The 25141-nt window shown below is 39.0% G+C and overlaps 1 protein-coding gene across 2 annotated transcripts; it reads right to left on the reverse strand.

The window, feature by feature from the left end:
* Nucleotides 1-567: 567 nt before the first annotated feature.
* Nucleotides 568-23394, reverse strand: LOC117266970 (V-set domain containing T-cell activation inhibitor 1-like). Of its 2 annotated transcripts, XM_033642433.2 has the most exons (5): nucleotides 22983-23389; nucleotides 9442-9786; nucleotides 7813-7902; nucleotides 6596-6682; nucleotides 568-3857 (listed from the first exon to the last, which is right to left on the reverse strand). In XM_033642433.2, exons 1-5 carry the CDS (start codon nucleotides 23032-23034, stop codon nucleotides 3847-3849), a joined length of 585 nt encoding a protein of 194 aa, XP_033498324.2. In that variant the 5' UTR covers nucleotides 23035-23389; the 3' UTR covers nucleotides 568-3846. The 2 variants fall into 2 exon arrangements, with proteins under 2 accessions (XP_033498324.2, XP_033498322.2); XM_033642431.2 differs by having other exon boundaries at nucleotides 568-6682; nucleotides 22983-23394.
* Between the last annotated feature and the right edge of the window lie 1747 nt (nucleotides 23395-25141).

The raw sequence follows: 25141 nt of genomic DNA on the forward strand, positions 1-25141 counted from the left end.
GAAAAAAGGTGTATACATAAATGTAAACTACACAGGTTTCAAAAACTGAAAAATGAAGGTAATTTGCTGAAGGAAAGTGATTTGTCGAGCCTCAAAGATGTTTTTTATTTGCTATTCTGCATTGCCCCCCATGTTGATGTTCTAAATATCTCTTTAAACATGCATGTAGAAAACTGCTATACATATATAGGCTTCATTTTAAGGCATGAGTGAGGCAAAGACCAAACAATGGAAAAAAGAAGTCATGATTTAAAGTTAACATTGAGATGCCAATGAGCTGAAATATGTATTAAGAAACTGCTAATAATTATCATCAATCACACAGCTTCTTGAACTTTCTTGGTATATATTGTTGTGTTGCTATGCAGTTTGAGGTAAATGGGTAATCATGGTGCAGTGGCTTATTGTTAGAAATCACAAAAAACAAATTGGCAACATCGAAACCAAAAAGAAAATTTTTTGGTAAATTGACTTTTAAGGGCCAGAATGCAAATGTGTTCTGTCTTGAAATGTTTTAATGCTTTAAAGTAAAGGGCTTGCCATTTAATGAGGAGGGAAACATTGGAGTTTATTAAAAACATAATCTTTTTATTACAAGTTCAAGTTCTGGTGTCATAACACATTGTACAGACTGTATAGTGCTGAAAACAGAGGAGTGCAAGAAGAAATAAAAATAAAAACCCATTTAGTGGTAAAATACTAAAATAATGTAGTAAGTGCATCAACACTTGCATTAATACTTTATATTACACACACACATACAGCAACTTTGTTGGAATGCCAGCTTAAAATAATTAATCTTTAAAGACATTTAAAGACGTTCTGTTCAGTGAGTATAACATGTCATAGGGGATTAAGAGGTTAAAAAGTGTTACTGAGATGGTTCTACTGCACAGGTTCAATCCCATCAAGGGCAGGACCTCAGACAATGACAAAGATTTATAAAATGATGGTAACAATGCATCACAAGCCACACTTATGAACAATGTCCCTGCAAGTGCGTTTTAATAAAAAAATTTACAAAATCACTGCTCTCATGTCAAAGATTCCAGCACTCAAGAGTATAACAGGCACATCATTTTTAAGTCTCGCTGGAAATACTGGATGAAAAGTTGGCACTTAAGTTATTTCACAGAGGTCATAACCTTTCAATATATTTATCTGTTGAAACTATGTATCTTACATATATAACCTGCTGTAATCTCTCATAGATAAGCACAGTCTAAATTCAAATCAGCCAGCATAGTCAACACATTCTCACTCCAACCTTGTTACATTTTGATGTTTTGGTCATGGACCTTCCACGTCCACATACGGCTCCAGTGCAGTAAATACTCATGGTCACATGCTTGGGGTCATTACAACTAGATAGACAGACAGATAGATAGATAGATAGATAGATAGATAGATAGATAGATAAACAAACAATAAAAAAAATAGTCTAGTGACCTATTTTTAAAAGGCACTTATACCAGTGCTCCCAAATATGAGACAAGCAGCGTGTGGCACTGTACACAATGTTTGTCAGATTCCAGAGTGTTTACTCGAGCAGTCACAAACATGTCAGTAGCGCTGGTCCATCTGGGCCTTTTTAGCACTAATCTCAGAGCGTCATTATATGCCACTTGCAGTGTACAAAGGAAAGCAATATGCTTTAAACAGAGTCAGCTTTACTCCATCAGTGCAACAACTGAATTTACGTGACAATACAATGCTTGCACATACAACATACGACACTGACGATAAATGTCCTCGTCATCTGTCAGCTCGTGTCCAAGGTATTTAACTACACTGCAGATATTCAGAACATTACCTGCCGGTTTAAAGTCAGGAAACGCCATATATTTATCTTCCTTAGTTCTGCAGATCATAATAACAATTTTTGCACTGTTACACTTTACATCATATTGTTCCCCATACATAGAACACACATTAATAGAACCGTTGTTATCAAAATTTACATATTAATAATTAATTATGTTCCTATGAAACCTGACACCCATCACATCACTGTGACAGTGAGCTAATATGTACCTTTGTGGATTCACACAAGACAGACAACAGCACCATCATGAGAGCAAACAGGAGAACGCCTGCTATCCCTTGTATCCAGTGAAGGAAAAATTTCGCATTCAGGTACCTTTTTTAGATAAGCATAAGAAAAATTGTGCTTGTCATTGCTGACATTTTAACACCAGAACTCCGTTAAAAACAATATTTTAAAAGGAGCTGTGTACGACATTCAGATTCCGATTAAGATGCCTGCACGCGGCTCTCAGTATCAGTGTGGCCACGCTGGCAGCTAGCAGCTAAAAGTGCTAACAGTGTGAACAGCACTAACAACATGGTGTTAACAAGGAGGGGAACTGGAGGGTGGGCCCTTTGGTGATGCTATTGCCTCCACCGCTGGTTATCATTAAAAGTTAAAGTCCCACTGATTGTCACACACCTGAATGTGTGAAATTTGTTCTCTGCATTTGACCCATCCCCTGAGGGAGCTGTGAGCAGCAGCGGTGCCGCGCTCGGGAATCATGTGGTGATCTAACCCCCCAAATTCCAACCCTAGATGCTGAGTGCCAAGCAGGGAGGCAATGGGTCCCATTCTTTTAGTCTTTGGTATGATCCGGCCGGGGATCTAACCCACGACCTCCCAGTCTCAGGGCAGACACTCTACCACTAGGACACTGAGCTGGTAAACCCTTTATTTACCCTTTCATTTTCGAAGAGAGATTGGGGTACATAAATAACAGCATAAAATAAACAATTTCAAAAGCACGATACAGTGCAATAATATACATTTAGAGTGTCGAGGTCCCCGTCTTTTTGCTGTCATGGATCCAGATCAGGTTTGGGCTCGGGCAGAGAATCTAAACTCTAATCTGGAATGACCTGTTATAACAAGACTATCAAGTTTCAAAGTGCACTGCAATTTGTTCCAGGTGTGGTGCACAATAAATAAAAACAAATGCTGGTCCCTTGTAATAGACAGAGAAGGCCAACCCATTCTCTGATAAAGAAGACAATGATGAGTGCTATGGCTGTCTACGGTTATAAATCTAAGGGCTGAATGGTGGAGGCTGCTGCATGGCGATAAATTACGTCACCATAGTCTAGCACTGAAACAAATATTGCTTCCACAATCTTCTTTCTACATGATGGAGGGAAACGAGACTTGTTTCTATACAAAGCTTAATTTGTAATTTTTTTGTCAGTGCATCAATATGCAGCTTGAAGGTGAATTTGTCTAACCTGGAAATACAGATGCCCCGCCCCTAGAAAATTATAATTTGCACTTCTTTCTTTCTTTCTACATTTGAGTCTGGATTTCCAAGCTAGAATTTGTCATCAATCCAGAAAATCCAGATGACTACCTACCACATAATTTTCTACAATATACAATTATTGCCATATGAAGAAATCTAGATCCAAATGACTTATAGCTAGTGTTTTGTTCTACTGGAGGCACATGATAGAAAATATTGGTATTGGAAGTGTTCAAGTTTCTATTTATAGGCCAAGTCTGAGATGTATTGAGGTCCACAGTATATAATTGTTTGTCTTTTTAAAGATGAGAAATGAACACAAATATGGAGTTTTGGCCTGGATATCCACTTCCAGTATTAGTCGTTTCCCCCAGAAACTTATTACTTTCAAAGTGCTGGCCAGTAGGTTTTGAGATTGGTAGCTGGGTCCAAGAACCAAAAGCTATACTACTACGTACTAGTAAGTACTAGTAACACTGTATCATATAGCCCATGTTGTCAGACTCAGATTGTCAGATTGTGTTGGGATTGTCCTTGTTCTTTTCCTTGGTTGTTTGGCCGGTTCGTCCTCTCCTGTATGGATTTACAGGCCTCCTATATGACACAAAACAGGTTAGAGATTAGGCTTAGGTTAAAGTTTAGCTGACAATTTTGCTAACTGACTGTAACTGACCTCAAATAACTGTTATGGAAAAAATACCAGGAGGAAATTAACAGAACAAAAGAGAGAAAATGGAGCAGCTATTGAGACTGACTAGCATTAGCCAGCAATAGCAGTTGCCTAATGAGCCCTGTGAGTGTAATTACTACAAGACCAGGTTTGTAAAACCAAATATTTGCAAAGATGCACAAACCTTTACAGGTATGTCTATCATCATCTATTTTTCTTCTTCTCCCTTCTGTATTTCTTTATATGAAGTGTTGACATGGCTGCTACTAGGGGTGCACGATAATTATCGGGCCGATAACAGGAAATTATTACGTCATTCCAATAAGTCCGAGCCCCGCTCCCACTATGAGACCTGAATGGCCTGCAGTGAATGCTGCGTTCAAGTGACGTTGGCATAATCAGAAAAACTCTTTCTGACTGGGAAAATTCAAGAATACCCCCTCATGCCGGAAAACAACTCGTTAACTTGGTCATAATTTCACACAGACACGCACACTCTCTCTCTTTCACTCACACACACACACACACACACACACACACACACACACAGACGCGCACACTCTCTCTCACACTAGTGTTGCAGGGTATACTGGTACCAACTGTAGACCGCGGCACTAAAACTCCACAGTACATATGATACCATAATGTTGGAGTACCGTAGTACTATGGTACCACTACTGTGGGATAAGTTCAAAGTCCAATCGCAAGAGGGTGAGTGTCCATGCACCGTCCAATAACAGCATGTGCTGGCCACCTGGCACTCAATATGCTGCTGCAGTGACATTTCAGGTATTAGCTGAGCTATTGAGTAGCCTATCTTTAAGCAGTGAAAGTTATTTCTTATTTCTTTTTACTTGTAGGTTCGATTTGTTTATATGCTACAGTGATTTGTTTTCCACAGAGCTCTACGGTGCGAGCATTTTACTCGCATTTGCGACTAAAAATGGTTTTGTGCGAGCAAAAGAAATCATTCAGGAGCACGCTGTGCGAGTACAGATTTCAACCAGCAGCAGAAACGAAAGGCGAATCCTGCAGGTTGTGGGTTGAACGGGGGTCACAGACACAGACAGGAATGTATTTCTGTCAAATGTGACGGCCATAGTGCTCTGTGGCGCAAGATAACGGCTTACCGGCGACGGAGAAGCCCTGCTCCAGGTCCAATAATTTCCCCTTGTTGGTGTCATGACTGCCCAGAAGTACCTGAACAGCCGAGCCGTGGCAGCACACAGGTATGTGGCGTGTCAGAGGAGAAACGAGCCGTTCACATTTCTCTCTTTGTGGCAGGTAACGATCCACAAACCTCACCGCACTTAAGGGACTGTTCTTTACTTATGAAGAGACTGTCAGGGGAGGAGGGTGGCTGGTTGATTCTTATTTTATTTATTTATTTTATTTTGATCCCCTCTATGTTAATCACTGATTGATGCTGTTTTTGAAGTATGAATAAGTCAATAAGTAATTTATTCCATTGAAATATCATTGATGTATTATAGAAAAGTGATTTATCTTTTTATAAATGACAAAAGGCACATCTGCGGTATCCTGATACTACTCAGAAGGGTGATACTGTCACTGGTATCGTACCGTGGGTCTCTCTTTCTCTCTCTCTCTCTCTCTCTCTCAACATGAGATAAAAGAACAACTGAACCTCATTTACCTTAGGGAAAAGGTATTCATTTGAATGGAACCATAAGCCAAAATCCTTTGAACGTATTTTTTTGTTACTATGGAATGCACTTTTTCAGTTTAGACAAGTCTAACTTGTTCAGTGCAATCATTTTCTATATATATTTATTTTTTTGAACTTCTGGAATTAACTTTTTCAGTTTGTAATCCCGATGCATGTATTTGCATCAGTTCAACGGGCCTTTATTTTTATATCAGTAAGTAATACACCTTATTTAAATTGATGTTTATTTGAGATATCAAATAGTTTTTTTTTAATATCTTTTCGAAAATGTTTGAGATGCTTGCCAATAGTTTCATTGGAAAAAATAAATATCTCTTCATTTAAAGAGTCAAAACGGTTTTGGTTTTGTTCATAGTATTGATGTCATGATCTTAGGTATACATATATATATATATATATATATATATATATATATATATATATATATATATATGTGTGTGTGTGTGTGTTATCGGTTATCGGTATCGGCATTTAGGAGCTGAAAGTTATCAGTTATCAGTATCGGTTTAAAAGAAAAGTTATCGTGCATCCCTAGCTGCTACATTTGAACATATCTGAGAAACTGTGTGAACGAGGGATGAATGACATAGAAGTTGTATGTGCATATACATGATAGGGTACAGTACTTTCTTTACTGACTGTGAACTGCTGTTTCTATGGAAAAATAAAAAAGTAAGTGTTACAATGTGTTCTAATTACAAGTAAACATAACTGATCTTGAATAATTCAATATATTTGTGCAATAAGGTGTATATAGCATGCGATTATAACAAAAACTACTGATTCTAATATGGGTTCGATTTGACCCACTTGTGGTTTATTGAGCAACACTTTTAAGTGCCAAACTATAGGTTTGCATTTTTTCCAGTCTTTCTTCTAACAGCAGTGACAAATCTGAGAAATCTGTTACAAAAACTGTGAGCCTATTCTTTTAAATGGGGAAAAAGAAGTGAAGAGAAATTTGTAACTTACTGGTAGTTTTACATCTCCTCTGTATCAAATAGACAGCAACAGTGATTCCAATGACAGGAATGGCAATAAGAAAGTAAGCATAGTTTACTGAAAGAACAGAGAAAAGATGTCAAGATTTGTTCTTCACTGTGGGATTAAAATAACACAGATCCATCCATTTTTCACGTCCACTTCTCCTGCTTCAGGTCACAATTCATACTTAAAGGAAATGGCCACTTTAGAATGAAAATACAGACAGTACTTTGTGACCCTCATGCCGACAAGAAGTCCAGTGTAGTTTTTTAACCCTCAAAACTCGTTCGGGGTATCGGAGGATAACAGCTAGCTGGAATAACAGCTACACTTGAAGTGCATAGAACCCACATTTTGAAAATGTAATAAAACTCCACTAATGCATTTCAAAAACGTCAGAACGGCCCGTCCGTCGTAATCCAAGTGCCCTGAAGCCTCGGCATGCAAAACTGACTTGAAAAGACGTAATTTACTCCACTTTTATAGCATCATTTCTCACCGTGGTCAGTTAGCTTGCCCTGCACTTCGAGTGTAGCTGTTATTCCGGATAGCTGTTATCCTCTGATACCCCGCATGAGTTTTGTGGATTAAAAAACTACACTGGACTTCTTGTCGGCATGAGGGTCAAACAGAATAAAAAAGAGCTATCAATGCAAAGAACCATAACAAGTGGCAATAACAGTAATAACACACTATCTCTCTCTACCAGTGCACCAGTGTCTCCCTCCTTCTCTCTCACACATACCCACACATGCACACACCACACCTCGCAATGTTTGAGGTAAACTGTGTGCATATATATGTATATGTATCTATCTATATATGTATATATGTATACACACATTTTCAATTAATAATAATTAAATAACTTAAGTGCAATGTTCACATTTTCATAGTTTTTTTTTGCTGAAACTAAACCAACTAACTATAAAGCTGCATAAAGCTGAGGAGAGCTACCGAGTCAGCTGATCATTATCTGTAAGTTCATCGCTACCAGAGATGTTTCACATTGTTTTCATATTGTTATTTCATACATTATTATTACAAAGATATTAATTGCAGCCTTTTTAAATCAAAGACAAGCAAAAACCGTTAAATCATCAATATCATGCCTTTGAGAAGAAACAAGTTTTGAGATGACGTTGCTGACCTGACCATCTGCATGTATTTCATAGGGGACATAAAAGACAGAGCTTGGTACTTACTGTGACCCTTTCCTGCCTCTGGCTCTGGCTCTGGCTCTCGCTCTCGCTCTCGCTCTGGCTCTGGCTCTGGCTCTGGCTCTGGCACTGGCACTGTGGAAAAATATGGGAAAAATGGCGATATGGGAAAAAAGACAGACCAGCTGTTATGCCAGTGTCAGTAAATGGGGATACAATTTAACATTACTCAAGACATTTACTTCCCTGGATTTGTCTGATCTGATGTGTTGCTCTTCTTTCCTATTCAATTGTAATATGTAACAAGTTTACAAGATAAAGTGTATTTATCAGTCCCTCCAGGATCTTACAGCAAAAACCTTGAATTTGTGGCCAATTTTGTCAAAAATTACAATAAAAAATGTGGCATTTTTATGTGATTTTTTGCAGGAAATTGCTGCAAATGACAAAAATTGGGGCTAATGACAAAAGGAGAAAAAAATGTGATTTTTTAATGAAACTACGACCTCCAAAAAATAAGTCATGTAATCACTTGCTATAATCATCATACTGAATATTACAAAAATAGCTGAAAATGTTTTTTATTGTTATCTTCTTTAGTTTTATTTAATTAGTTTCAAAACATAACATCCAATAATGTTGCAGAAAATCTTGAGTGAATATAGTAGCTCTCAAACCAGACAATGTGACTGTAAAACAACATGTAAGCTACATCTTTTGTAAACAACATTTTAATAAATTCAACACATATTGTGTGCAAATTCTTATGTCAGTACAAGAACGTTTCTCCATACTGCAATGCCGTATTTGATGACCCGTCAGATTACGTTGGAAATGACGCCGCGTGTGTGACGACTTCTGGTTGGCCGGAAAATGTGGAAAAACGCAGAAAAATCACAGGACTTTTGAAAAAATTGCAAGCCCCCGCAAATATTGCACACTATAGTTGAATTTGCGTGAATTATTGCGATCGCAAGATCGCGATTTACTGGAGGGACTGATTTATAGGTCCAGTGTGTCAGATTTAGGGGGATTTTGTGGCATCTGATGGTGAGGATTGCAGACTGCAACCAGCTGAGACTTCTACTGGTTAGAGTTCCTTCAGTGTTCATTGTTCAGAGGGGGTTTATTGGGAGCTGAATTATCCACAGGGGTCTCCTTCTCTAAAAAAAGAGACCAGACCAGGTGATTTCAACCCATAGAACAAGTGTTTTTCAGAGACTGTTCTGCGTGAGACGTGTTGGTAGCCTCGCACCTGCTCATGTTTGCTCATCTTTTTTTCTGTTACTTAAGAAAACACTGAATAAAGCAGTTTCACATTTAAAAATCTGTGTTTTACAGATGCTCTTGTCGTGGAGGAGCTGCCAATTAAGGTGGCCAATACAAAAATATGAATGGCCCAGTATTTGGTTTTTCCACCCTGGGCTACTGTAGAAACATTGCAGTGCAACATGGCGGTGTCTGTAAGCGAGGACCAGTTCCCTATGTAGATATAAATGGCTCATTCTTAGGCAATGAAAACACGTCTTATTTTCAGGTGATTAAACACTAAAGAAACGTACTATATCATATTCCATTTCTGCCAATGTATCCTCAAAGATCCTACACACTGGACCTTTAACATGTAGCATATATATATTTTCACTTTTTTCATTTTAGGTTAGAAATACCCACCGATACTGAGAAGAATATCGCATTGTCTGACTTCGGGTGAGTCTTTGACCTTAACAAGGCAGATGTAATTTCCCACATCCCGATCATCTACTTGGCTCAGTCTCAGTGAAATATTTCCGGCGGCCATTTGTTCATGGAAGAGAGATGTTCTACCTGTGAAATTCCTGTCCTGATGCTCTAGATCATCCTTCCCTTTTCGATAGAGGTGCACTTCTTTTTCCTTGTGAGTCCACTCAACTCTTACAGCTTTCAGGTCGTATGTGGGCTCTTTGTAGCATGGCAGAACAATGTCATCCCTCACTTTGGCTTCAACTGTTTCATGTTTGCCGGTCACATCAGACTCTCCTGGGTAAACAAACATTGCATTTAGCCTTACTGTTGCAGTATCACACTATAACACTTTGTTTCTCAATATTGATTAAGACAAAGACAGCTGAACAGCTGGTCTTTTATTACAGTTCACAGGCCTATAAAAAAAATTTTCAACTAAATGTAGCACAAATTTTAACAAAATTTCCTGAAAAAAAAAAATCATGAAAAGAAAATACAAAATAGTGCACATTTCCATCCTCTAGGCTATACTGTTGTGCTAATATTTGGACTTGGGCACATCAGGGTCATGGAACCTATTATAAGAGCTAAATACTGGACTCAAAGATGACGTCCAAGCATATTTTCCCAAATTGAGTGTTGTAGTATGATCAGCGGGAGACCATTAATGTGTGAAGTGAGTTAGGGGACACTACACTGCAGAGTATTGACATTACTGAATAATTTTGTTATATCTCTTCTCGGTGTTGCACTTTGTAGACGGTCCCTGTTAACACGTTCTGCAGTCTTTTTCCATCCCACCTCACACTGTTTAGCTGCAGCAGCTGTAATAGATGTTACAGCAGGGCTTTATCGCTCTTACCGAACACCCAAATGCTATAGCTGCCGTTACTTTTCTTCAGTTCACCAGAGGGGAGAAATAGCCTACTGACTTCACTCTACAAGCCTATAGAGGACACACCTGACACACCTGTTGTAGCGTCTTCCGCTGAATCAATGGCCACTCTCAAACCCTTGTTTGAGAGTTCCATTCCCCTGTCCGGAGGTATTTTCCCAGTATTCACCGGCTCATTAGACATTATCCCTTACATATACATATACACATATATATATATATATATATATATATACACACACACACACACACACATATATACATATATATATATATATTTTATACATATATACACACTGAACAAAAATATAAACGCAACACTTTTGTTTTTGCTCCCATTTTTCATGAGCTGAACTCAAAGCTCTAAAACATTTTCTATACACACATTTTCTCACAAATATTGTTCACAAATCTGTCTAAAATCTGTGTTAGTGAGCACTTCTCCTTTGCCGAGATAATCCATCCCACCTCACGGGTGTGGCATATCAAGATGCTAATTAGACAGCATGAATATTGCACAGGTGTGCCTTAGGCTGGCCACAATAAAAGGCCACTCTAAAATGTTCAGTTTCATCACACAGCACAATGCCACAGATGTCGCAAGTTTTGAGGGAGCGTGCAATTGGCATGCTGACTGCAGGAATGTCCAACAGAGCTGTTGCCCATGAATTGAATGTTCATTTCTCTACCATAAGCCATCTCCAAAGGCGTTTCAGACAATTTGGCAGTACATCCAACCGGCCTCACAACCGCAGACCACGTGCAACCACACCAGCCCAGGACCTCCACATCCAGCATGTTAGTAGGTTCGTTCGAGATGAGCCAGGCCTGCACAGATTCGATCACCGGCGATCGGCGCACAATGCATGCCGGTTAGTTTTGTGTCCGACTTCACCCTGACTTGCTCTGATGTATTACAAAAGTGGACGGCGATACAACCGCGAGAGCGAGGCGGCCGCAGTTTTTAGAGCCAGGCGCTGTAGTTGCTCTCCACCGACTGCACCACCTGGCTCTCAGCTGATCTAACAGCTGATTGGTTTAGATGTCGACTCCACACTATGACGTTTCAGATAAACTTTTAATTTTTGTTGAATTTTAGAGATTAAGATTGTATTTGTCTGATCTGAGGGTTTATTCTGTGAACAGAAAACATGTTGTGTGACTGATGGTGAAGTTTAGTTGTCAGAGACTGAATACATTCATCATAAACTTGACAACAATACATTCAGAGCTGCCGCAAGTCTCCTACGGGGGCGTGGCGCTGACGTCACTGAATCAGGAAGTGAGCTGAGTGGGGTATCTCGCTTTATCCAATACAAAGAGCATGGATACCAAAAGGCGAAGCTCCGATGAATTTTTGCCAACAGCCACTAGGGGCGCTACCACCATTTTGGACTGTTGAGCTTGGACTGTTGCGCCCAGACAACATGCAAGATTTCAAGGAGAGAGGAGAAAAAAAGTAAAAGAAAACAGTGTAGTGCAATTAACTGCAACAACTATCAGTGGAACACCCCGCACCTGGCCTTCCACCATTTCCCGAAGGATCCCGACAGGTAAGAACTCCTGAGGTGTAAGTTTTAAAGTGTTTTAATATCCATTTCATATGCCAGCTTTGTTTTGTTGTGTGTGTGTATATATATATATATATATATATATATATATATATATATATATATATATATACACACGTGTGTGTGTGTGTGTGTGTGTGTATATATATATATATATATATATATATATATATATATATACACACACATATGGCCTCTTGGACCATTTATATCATTATCATCACTGCTTTAGCATTAAAATATATCATATTAAAATAGCCTATATATATTGGACTTCCGGGTTGACTCAGCCCAAGATGGCAGCATAGGTAACTGGCTCCCGATCAGTACTCGAGAAAAACCCCCGAATTCAATTACCTTGATAGAAATATATACATCTGAAGCAGAGATGGAAAAAGGGGGGGAAATCAAGAAGACAAACAAACCAAAAGAAAAAAAAACAACCCGAATTGACCAACGAAGACGGAGGTGATATAGCAGACCACATGGTCTGCTATATCACCAAGGCGGCTGCAGTGATTCGAACGGGACTTAAAGATATTGTTAAGGAGATCCAGGACTTTAAAACTGAGCTGAAAATGAAGTTCACCACATTCAGAGAAGAAATCAAAAAGGAAATGAAGGAAGAACTCGAGGTTTTTAAGAAGGACATTAACCAGCGGCTCACAGAAACAACAGCAGAGCTAACCATACAAACTACGAGAATCACTGAGACCGAACAGAGAATCGAAGAGCTAGAAAACTGGAACATTGAGGCAAAAGAAGCCCTACTTCAGTCAGTAAAACAACAGAGAATACTACAAGATATGCTGACAGACCAAGAGGAAAGAAACAGACGGAATAATATCTGCATCTTCGGTCTGAAAGAGGGAGCAGAGGGCAGCTCTGTAACACAATTTATTGAACAACTTCTGAAAAACGAGCTGCCTCTGCCGACAAACATGGATCTACAAATACAGCGGGCACACAGAGCTTTACTGCCGAAACCAGACGCTGATAACCCCCCGAGATCTATTGTGGTCAACTTCCTTCAATACACGGTGAAAGAGACGGTGCTGAGGGAAGCCTGGAAGAAAAAAATTCACTATCAAAACCGAGCACTCTTTTTCGACCATGACTACGCCACCGAGGTTGTCCAGAAAAGAAAAGAATACAACGGTATTAAAAAAGCTCTTAAGGAGAAAGGAATACGCTTCCAGGCGCCTTTGACGAAAATCAGGATCCACTGGGAAACTGGCCCGCGGACATACGAGAGTGCACAGGAGGCTGCGAAAGAGCTGAGCTGGAGAGGAATCACGGCAGAGGTGCCGGGGAGAGGTGCAGCCAGGACCGGGATGGAGGAGCGACTCCAGCGGGCACTACCGTGGCAACGAGTCGGTAACTCAGAAGATACTGCTTTGCGAGCCAAGCAGAGACTTCAGGAATTTCAAAGGAAATAATGGAGAAAGACGTATGTGAGTGCATTGAAAAGACTAATTAAGGACAGATTAATATTGATTGCACTCCCTGAATTGGTCAAAATATTGATCGATTGTCTTCCCTTGCTATATCTGATCGGTAGCTAAGAACATACTTTTTGCTAGGAGGTTAATGCAGAGACATTATTGGACAATAAGACCAAACCTACCTAGAGAGGGGCCCCCATATGCTGCGGGATATTCCCCTCACCCCACGAAGGTAACGTGGGAGGCACACACATGGATACATGCCTACTTTTGGAAGTCAAATTGTTCCCTGTTCTATATCAAACTGGTTCTATGTTCTTACGAAGTTGTTGTTGGTTGCCATGGTTACGATACGGATCCAAGTAAAGTACAAGATTTTACAAAAACAATATGAGTAATATCTCACTAGTGTCATTAAATTTAAATGGGCTGAACAACCCAATTAAGAGAAGTAAGGTAATTTTGAAAATGAGAAAACTTAAAGCACAAGTCATCTTCATCCAGGAAACACATTTATCTCAGGAAGAGCATGAAAAGCTCAAGAAATTTGGTTATAGAAACACTTTCTATAGCACATGCAAGCGGAGCCGTAAAAGAGGGGTTGCAATAATGATACAAAACGCAGTCAATTTTGAATGCTTAGAAGAAATTAATGATGAAGAGGGACGATATGTTCTTGTTAAAGGAAAATTAGAGAACAAGATAGTCACATTAATTAATGTATATGCCCCGCCAGAAAGTGATAAACATTTCTTTACAGTTCTATTTACAATTATAGCATCAGAAACAGAAGGCATTGTGATGTGTGCTGGGGATTTTAATGTAATTCTGGATCATAAGATAGACACAACAAGCACAAAAAGAAGTAAGACTCACTTAACTAAATTTATGAATATGTCACTGAAGGAACAGGGTATGGCAGATGTATGGAGAGAACTCCACCCAACAAAGAAAGACTATACACACTATTCCAACACACACAACACTCATTCTAGAATAGACTATGTATTTATGAATAGCTGGGACATGCACAAGGTGAAAGAACGTGAAATTGGAGTGGCTGATATTTCAGACCACAACAAAGTTCATTTAACTGTACAAATGAATAATAGACATAAAAATACAACTTGGAAACTAAACAGTGGCATAATGAACAATAAAGTAATAATTGAGCAAATTAGAAAGGAAATAAAAAGATGTATCGAAGAAAATGCTACAGATGAAATTAACCCAATTATCCTATGGGACACTGTAAAGGCCGTAATTAGAGGAAAATTAATAGCTCAAATCAAAAGAAGCTAAAACAAGCGGCTTATCTTGATCTGACAGGAAAATTAAAAAACCTGGAAATGAAATATCAAAACAACCAAAATATTCAACTCCTACAGGAAATGAAGACCATAAAAGGGGAAATAGACGAAATTCTGAGAGGAGAGATAGAGAAAAAACTTAGATTTGTGAAACAGGAATATTATGAATCTGGCCCTAAAGCTACTAGACTACTGGCAAGGCGAATTAGGAAACAACAGGCGCTAAATACAATACACTAAATCAGAGACCCTCAATCGGCAGGATTACTACAAAAACCTATATACACAACTACCCTCATCTAGTGAGGAGGCAAAAAGACAGTTTCTCAACTCACTCGATTTGCCAGCTATTGGAGAATTACAAAACAACGACCTCACAGCTCCTATAACACCTGAGGAAATATCCAAGACTATATCTAAGCTTAAAGCCAATAAAACCCCTGGAGGTGATGGTTTCCCATCGGAGTGGTACAGAACTTTTAAGGAGGAACTGATACCTCTCCTTGCAGCTTCCTTTAATTGGACTCTCAAAGAAGGCCACTTACCACCATCCTGGAAAGAGGCAATAATTTCAATAATTCCCAAAGAAGGAAAAGACACAGAATATTGTAACAACTTCAGACCAATATCAGTTCTTTATGTGGATTACAAGATATATACATCTATTATAGCACAAAGATATGAGAAATTTATAAATGACCTAATTGACGAAGACCAAACCGGTTTTATTGCAGGGCACCAAACACAAGATAGCATTAGGAGGACCATACGGATAATTAACACAACACAAACTAATAAAAACAGTGCTGTTTTGTTAAGTCTCGATGCTGAAAAAGCCTTCGATAGTGTAAATTGGGACTTCCTATATTTAGTATTAGAAAGATTCGGATTTAATAAAGACTCAATTAATTGTATTAAAACTATCTTTCAAAATCCTACAGCCAGAATAAAAGTTAATGGGAGTCTAACGGAAAGAATAATGTTAGGAAGAGGTACGCAACAGGGATGCTGCTTATCTCCACTCCTCTTTGCTATATATATTGAGCCATTAGCCCAGGCGATTAGACAGAGTGAGGAAATAAAAGGGATTAATATTAATGGACAGGAACATATAATAAGTCTATTTGCGGATGATATTATGATATACCTGGACAGCCCCAATACGACTTTTACTCAGCTAATGCATCTCATAAAAGAATTCGGTGAGCACTCAGGATACAAAATAAATGTAAATAAAACACAGATCTTGACCTTTAATTATACCCCATCCCCACAAATCAGGAGAACTTACCAATTAAAATGGCAATCAAAAACTATTAAATATCTCAGTGTGACTTTAACAAAACAGCTCGCTCACCTTTATAAAGCAAATTATGACCAGATCCATTTCCAAATTAGTAGAGACATAGAAAGATGGTCAACCCTGCCATTAGATTTTAACTCTAGAATTGAAGTAATTAAAATGAACATTTTTCCTAGACTACTATATTTTTTTTCAATGTCTGCCTATTAGGATTCCACGAGAAAAGTTTAAAATTTGGGATAAAATGATCTCCAGATTTGTATGGAATGGTAAAAAACCACAGATAAAATATTGTACACTACAATTGGAAAAAGATAAAGGAGGTATGGCACTTCCCAATTTGAAAGACTATTATCGTGCAGCACAACTCAGACCAGTGGTCAAGTGGTGTGATGAAGACTACTGCAAAGTGGAAAGACATTGAGAGGGCGGTGGCAGGTATTCCAACCCAGTCCCTGATTGGCAATGCTGAATTAATGAAGTCACTACAAGACACGATCGATCCAATAACTTTGCACACATTGAATCTCTGGTTTGACTTTACCAAACAACACAAATTAGAGAGAGATTTAAAATTGTTAAGTTGGTTTGCATATGATGACAGATTTAAGCCAAGCTTAAGTGACCACAACTTCAGGGACTGGGGCAGGAAAGGGCTTACAGCCATGTGTACATTAACAAAGAATGGGAATGTAATGAACTTCCAGGAGTTAAAAACAAGTTATGGATTAGAAAACCGGGACCATTTTAGATACCTACAGTTAAGGGACTATTTTATAAAGGAAATACAAACTGTGAAAACTTTAAATGGTGTACTTGATGTAATGACCAGGACATACAGTGGAACTCAGTACTGTACCGAAATCTGAGAGACTCAGAAGCTGCTTCTACTCTGTACATTAAAGAGAAGTGGGAGAGGGAACTGAACATCAACATTACTTTGGAAGAATGGCATGAAATGTGTGAAACACAACACACAACTACAAATTCAAGAACATGGAGGGAATTCGGATGGAAAAACCTGACTCGCTCCTTCATTACACCTAAATTGAAGAGTAAATAAACTGGTTCCCAACATACATGTTGGCGGTTATGTGGAGAGAGAGAAGCAAACCATACACACATCTTCTGGAAGTGTCATAAACTTAACTTGTTCTGGGAAAGTGTACATAACATAATGAAAGACATTTTGGGATATGTAATACCAAGGGAATGTAAAGTTATGTATCTTGGAAGTTTGAATAAATATGTTCTAGAAAAAGACAGATACTTAACCAAAATGTTATTGGTCACATGTAAAAAAGCAATAACAAGAAATTGGTGCAGGACTGAACCACCCACTATAACTCAATGGCTAGAGATCATAAGAGAGGTCTGCACCATAGAGAGAATGACCCATCAGCTTAAAATGAGAGAAAATGTCTTCTTAACTAAGTGGGAGAAATGGACACAATACGACACAGTGAATGATGCCTAAGGATTGACTGATTTGGATTTATGTACTCTGTTTGGGATAATGGATGCCAGTAACCATGACTGTTATTCTTCTGTTTTTTGTTTCTTACTTAACATATCTGTCCTAATTTTCTATTCAATTCTGCGATGGAATACATGATTTAAAATATATATTTCTTTGTTTAAATGTAATAAACTCCAATAAAAATGTGAGTGTCAAAAAATAGCCTATATATTATTATTATTATTACTGTCCCCTTACTGTACAAACTGTAAATAAATCTTTATTCCTGACTATGTGACAATGCCATTAATGTGTTTCTAGTTAAATTGAATTTCTATTTATTCATTTATTTATTTTTTGGTAGATTGGCTTATGGGGTGATTTTGAAGGAGTAATTAAGTTAATCTTCTCATAAGTGGATGTAATATGTAGAGATGCCATCTAGGCCGTTTTTCTTCGTTTTTTTTTTTTTAAAGTCTATATTTTGCTTTACAAAAACATGAAAAAGCAGCTGTGACCAAGCTATCACGAGGTGAGTAGTATTGTAAGCATAATTAATAGTGATATACTTCAGTTTGTCTGTGTGTTTTTGTATGCAAGCGGGTCTGCTGCGGTCTGCTGACAGTCCAAAATGGCGGCTGTAAGACGAAACCATGGGCGAGTCTGTTGCTATGGGGCGTTCTATTGAGCTTCGCCTCTTGGTATCCATGCTCTTTGTCCAATATCTCTTAGGCGGTGGGCCGAAGTCGCTATCTGCTTTTGTTTTTGAAATGATCGATCCTCAGCGATAGAGTAGCTGCTTTTTTAACATTAACTTAATATATTTTTTCTGAACAAGTTTCCGTTTGTTGGCAGTCTCAATTCGATCATATTTTTATGAAAACTAAACTTATGTTTGATAAACTAAATCAGGCAAACGCTATGGCGTACTATACCGCAAACCAATCAACAACAAGTTCCAGCGTCACCTGACTTGAAGTGTGCCAATGATATTCGCCCAAATAGGAAGTAAACACCGCTCAGAGGAGTTGACCGGAATTGACCGGAGTTAACCGTAAACAGTATGTAGTCTGTGTCTTTATGCTATCTAACCGACAGTATTCTCCTGGACATTTTCTGCATATCTTCCGTGAGAAGCTGAAGACGTTTCTAACGTTAACTTAGTTGAAGTGTTTTGAACAGTTATTCACGTTGTGTATTAGCTCATTAGCCACCGATGTGTTGTTAGCATTCATCACTAGCAAAGTGAACGGACTTTTAGCCGCAGTACAGCTAACTCAGCTTACTAATGAGGCTGCAGTTCATAGTTTCCGATGAGGAGAACCTGAGGAATAAACTGACTGTGCTGTGAGTAACCCAGCTAACGCTCAGAGTATCCTGACTGCACCGCTCGGGCCCCGCTGTCATGGACGACATCGACGGGCCGTCTTCATCTTCGCCACTGACTGAATGAATGACTGAAAGGCTGTTACACATCGTCTGGACACGTGTGACATCTTGATCCTCGCCTGCTGGTTCGAGAGACCATGGAGTTGACAGGAAATCAGACGCAAACTATCTAACTATCAGACTATGTGATGACTATGGTATTAGTACTTTTACTGAACAAAAGGATCTGAATACTTCACCATTGTATGATATATGAATATTTATGATATGAAAATTGAAATTGAATGTACTGTCCAAAGTCAAAACCACAATGTTGTACAAACCAATCTGCTGTATTGCCCTCTCTTTATTCTTGCGAGCTCTCTCAATGTTTCTTCTGTTGGCATATTGCATATAACATTCTCGGTGGTAGCCAACATTAGCTGGCACACAAAGACATTTTCCTTTAACTCATATTTTTCTACAGCTATTGCTGCAACTTGGCTTTCTTTAGTATCAAAACTGACCCACTCCAGAGAACTTCTTACAAATGCTGCCCAACTTTCGACTGAAAATCGTATGATATTAGGAGCTGTGTTGCCTGCTACATGCATGCAGCACTCCATATTTTCCAGGATGCATCCTTAGCTGCAGATGTGCTAGCTAAGGTAAACATGTGTTTGGGTTGATGCAAATGAGATGACATAAAAAAAAAAAAATCAAATCAAGTGGAGAAAACGACTCAGACTCATCACTTGTTGTATATTGTAGTTTATTAGGTCATTCATTAGACTCTAGAAGCTTATAAACTAGTCAGTTTAGGGTCTATTATTAAGAAATATATACACATATATTACAATTACTCTTTTGTTTAGTATTAGAACAATATGAGAAGCAGATGTAACATATGCCTCTTGCATGTTACATTAAATACATCAGTTGAGCTTTAAATGGTCACTATGTCGAATAGCAACATCTTGAAATATAGAATATAGTTTTGCCAGTAATTTTGTGTTATTTTCATATTTTTATGCTGTTATCTTATATTTCAAATTTAATACTTGGCTACACAGTATCCAAGGTAACGATGTAGCTAAAAAGCCCATCACCGGGGGAACAAGTCAGACCGGGCTTGTATCCCCCACGTGAGTGTGTGACTGTTTAATGGAAACCTGTAAATATTAATGTATAGCTGATCTGAGAGGGACTTTATTACTAATTATAACTATATTGACATTCAGAGTGATTATCAATGTGTACTGGTTCATATGTATCAATAGTGTCTTTTATGTAATTTGTAATATAGTAAGTCTTTGACATAGCTGTCAAGTCTCCCGTTTTGGCCAGGAAACTACCGTATTTTACCCCTCTTTCCCGCCGTCCTCCCGTATTAGTATTTTCCCGTAAATCTCCCGTATTATAATAACATAATAACCCTGTATTATAACGTAGGAATGTTCACAGCATTTCAATGTCAACAAAGGTAGGCCTATCAGATTCTGATCACCTAACTGTAGTTAGTAAGTGGTTGACAAGTGGTTATTTTAGATTTCCTGTACACCTGTCTTAAAATGTAAGGGATACTGGAGCTTGGTTGGGGTGGTGGGACGGCTCGCGGCGGGCGCCGGAAAATTTCCCTTATTTTCAGATCCAAAACTTGACAGGTATGGTCTTTGATCCTGGTCAAAGTTAGACTGTTGACCATATAATTTGTTATTTAACGGTTATTAAGCTTCGTCATGTTGACATCATTTATTAGTATTGTAAGTTTCCTTTGATTGTGATTTTATTTATATTAAATAGTTTAACTGAGACCGGGCTTGTATCCCCCAGACCCCGAAGTGCTTGTAAGCAATAAACAGTGATCACTGAATCGACATCGGAGCATCTGTGTGTCTTTGTTGGAGTCAACTGACGTTACTAACTGTTAGCCGTTAGTCCACCATCATTATCACAACACAACGCAGAGACTGTAGGCTGTCGCTATTATCAGCAATATAAAAGAAACTTAACGGGGGCATACATAGAAAAATAAATCACAACACTGACCATTTTTAGCACCTGCAAAGGGATTTGTGTAGACCCTAAGATTATACAATCATGTTACATACATATATTAATGATGATGGTGATTATATACCATATATTTACATTAAATTGTTCATCTGGACACAATAATAAGTCAAAAAAAGACGGAGCTGTCAGTTTTCCCTGTTTACATTTTCGGGTCCTAAGGCCGTCTGCCATTGGTTGATATTCTCTAAACTACAATCTGATTTGTTCATCAGCTAGAGTTATCCCGCAAGTTGCCTGAGCAGAGTGACAATTAAAATACAAGTTTGTGAAAATATATGATCAAACCAGAGCTGCCAACAAATTTTCCCGGACTCTATAGAATTGTTTAATATCACACACAAAAAACTGTGTACTCTATCGATGGAGATCGATCAACAACACGAAAAACGCGTTCGGCCCACCGTCTATCTGGTATTTCCCGACTCGAATCACACAACAAGGCAGTCACGTGATTCCAGAGAAACGGGGCCTCGTTTGTCTTTGGTCACGTGATATCCTGAAAAACGACACTGGCTTCGACACAAGCTCAGTGTTGCCAACTTAGCGACTTTGTCGCTATATTTAGCGACTTTTCAGACCCCTCTAGAGACTCATTTTCAAAAAAGCGACTAGCGACAAATCTAGCGACTTTTTCTGATGTTATTGAAGACTTCTGGAGACTCTGTTGTGAGAGCACGTATCATTCTTAGTCTTCTCAACGGGCAGCGGATGCTGCCGTGAGCTCCTCTCTCGCCCCAAAGCACTCACAGACGGCCCAGTCCTCCCTCCCAGCAGCAGTCAGAGCAGGAGACGTTAACCCCTCCACGTCCAGACTGCAAATGAATCGCACATGCGCGGAACCGCCGCTGGCTGATCTATCGCTCTGATCCCGACCTGGTTTACAGTCAGGGCGGGATGTAAATGTAAAATTTTCTTTGCCTAATATAAATCACTGAAAAAAGGTTCATTTGTAGTTCTAAACATATTCAGGGTGTTTTTTTACTCAGTTTTTGTCTCCCACGATGTTATTCCTCTCTCCTACAGCATCCATTACAATTACATGCATATGGACAATTATGCAAATTAGGCGATGACGTCATTTAGCGAGTTCTAGCGACTTTTAGGACAGCCAATAGCTACTTTTCTTACTGAGGAGTTGGCAACAGTGCACGAGCTTCATTTGGATCGCTTGGATATCTGCTTGCTCGGTGGGCGCTGTAGTAGCAGATTTGTTAGCAGTCTTGCTAGTCAAGTTAGCACTCATGCTAGTTAGCGATTTTCGGGAGTCGTTCTTCCTCTTCTCTTGAGGTTTCATGTTACCAGCAGAGGTAACCCAACGACGGCCGGACAGACGTGGTACCCAAATAAATGCAAAAAGTATCGTTGTTCACACTTAACCTATGTGGAAAACAGTTCGGTTTGCGGATCTCAGCAGAAAGCTTCCACTCAGAGCGCCATCTTGGTTAGCGCCCCTCTCACCCAGCAGCTAAGTTTAAAAGTATTTTAAGATAAGTGTCAAACTAAGTTAGTCTACATACAGACATCTGTCATTTGAGCTTATTAGTAACAATTCACTATCAGCTGAACTAGCGTGCTGTCCTTGTGTAAGACATAACGTGGATGAGAGACTGTGGGCGAAGCATACTGAATATCACTGTCTACATGTTTACGTGTTCATGCTTGCAGAACACGTGTATTGATAAAGTATTGGCTTCTTACTCGCTAAGGGTTAATGTCACTTACAGTAACGAGTATAGCTGCCGTCAACTCGCCATCATTTTTGAGTTATCTTCACTTTGTTTCCACCGGGGCCGCTCAGCTGTTCACCGGTTACCGTGACTCGTGTAGACGTGTGTGCGTGTGTTTGGTTGGGGGGGGGGGGGATCAGCGCCGACACAGATGAACCGATACCGTTAGTGCTTATCAATACTACGGCCTTTGATCATTTAGCCCCGGCGGGGCTAATTTAATACCGGGTTTCGGTACCCACCCGGGTAATATCGGTGGTAAATGAGAAAAGTCCCTGCGGTGGAAAAGGGGCTTTAGTTTCAAAAGAGAACGTCAAGGAATGTCACGTAGCCTACCTGTAACGCTCCAGACAGCCAGAGACAGCAAACTCACAAGTATTGACTTCATGATGTGAATGGTGGTGGTTCGTCCCAGATGAAGAGTGGAAACGGCACCGTCTCCGTTGTCATGTAAACTTGCGTCTTCTCGTCTTCTTCTACTGTTTATTGGCGGTTGGCAAATAACTAGTGGTGTTGCTCGAGCCAGTTTGCTCGAAACAGAGTCGATCTTTTGAAACGCAAGTGCATTCACACCAAAAGCGTCACGAGCGCCAGCGGTCGCTCAGGTCGCTGGCATCTCGCTGCAGCACCTCCAGCAGGCGCTTGCAGCTATAGACATATATACATAGACGCCGCATCGACTGCCTGAGAGCGTCCTCGCCGGCCGCCATCTTGGATGGGTCTCGCTTCGCCGCCACAGTGCATTCACTTCTATTGAGGAAGGAGCTGTATGCACAATCAAATAGAATAACTCACTGAATTTTCAACTGATTTTCACGAGGTTTGGTTTGTTACAAACGGCACACATGTAGTTATGATACAGGATGCGTTCGTACATTAAAAATGCGGGATTTCATGCTTTAATACTTTCTGGAGATAGCAACAGCATGTTATTTAGGTCACAACACAGTTATTTTCTTCACCTCAACCCCAGAGTGGGATATATATATATATATATATATATATATATATATATATATATATATATATATATATATATATATACATATAGATAGATATAGATATACACACACATATACTGTGCTGCTGCCGTGGTCCTGCCAGATGCCTCCTGCTGCTGCTGGCCATCATTAGTCATTAGTCATACTTCTACTGTTATTATACACATATGATTATTGTCACACATGTATACTGCCAGATATTAATATATACTTTCAACATATTGTACCACAGTAGCCAGAACTATAACTATAATATTATTACTTTCATTAATGTTGTTGTAAGCTACTGTTATTGCCGTCTGTCCTGCATCTCTCTCTCTCTCTCTCTCTCTCTCTCACTCTCTCTTTCTGTCTCATTGTGTCATACAGATTACTGTTTATGTTATGCTGATCTGTTCTGTACGACATCTATTGCACGTCTGTCCGTCCTGGAAGAGGGATCCCTCCTCAGTTGCTCTTCCTGAGATTTCTACCGTTTTTTCGCCTGTTAAAGGTTTTTTTTGGGGGGGAGTTTTTCCTTATCTGCTGTGAGGGTCCAAAGGACAGAGGGATGTTGTATGCTGTAAAGCCCTGTGAGGCAAATTGTGATTTGTGATATTGGGCTTTATAAATAAAATTGATTGAACTGATTGATATACACACACATATATATATAGGCTATACTGTACTGTATAAACACAATATACACAATACAAAACATAGTATAGCATATTAATAAATGTATTAATATATTTTAATAAAGAAAAAGCTTGATTGTTGATTGAGTTTATTTCTCACACACGCTCTCTTTTATACCCACAGCCATCAGACTTAATAATTCTTTGTTAAATAGATGATCTTACAGACTTCTTTGAAATTTTCTTTGGGGATTAATAAAGTTCTTCTTATTCTTATTACACTGACTGCTGTGATCCCTCAAAAGTAGTAAAAAACATTTTCAGTATTTACATAAACACAGATTAATTTTGGTATTGGTATTATAACTGAAAATGGGACTGTGGTCAAGATAATTTGAAAAAAGATACAGAAGGATGAGCAGCAGGGGATATTTGCAGCACAGCTGGTGGAAAAGTGAATATGTGCACAAAGGTGTGCTATACATAATATGCTATACTGTGTTTTGTATTGTGTATATTGTGTTTATACAGAATATAAATACTATATATATATATATCCCACTCTGGGGTTGAGGTGAAGAAAATAACTGTGTTGTGACCTAAATAACATTCTGTTGCTATCTGCAGAAAGTATTAAAGCATGAAATCCCGCATTTTTAATGTACGAACGCATCCTGTATCATAACTACATGTGTGCCGTTTGTAACAAACCAAACCTCGTGAAAATCAGTTGAAAATTCAGTGAGTTATTCTATTTGACTAGTGCATACAGCTCCTTCTTCAATAGAAGTGAATGCACTGTGGAGGCGAAGCAAGACCCATCCAAGATGGCGGCCGGCGAGGACGCTCTCAGGCAGTCAATGCGGCGTCTATGTAT

This window comes from Epinephelus lanceolatus, chromosome 15 (assembly GCF_041903045.1).
Source record: "Epinephelus lanceolatus isolate andai-2023 chromosome 15, ASM4190304v1, whole genome shotgun sequence".
NCBI classification, from domain to species: Eukaryota; Metazoa; Chordata; class Actinopteri; order Perciformes; family Serranidae; genus Epinephelus; species Epinephelus lanceolatus.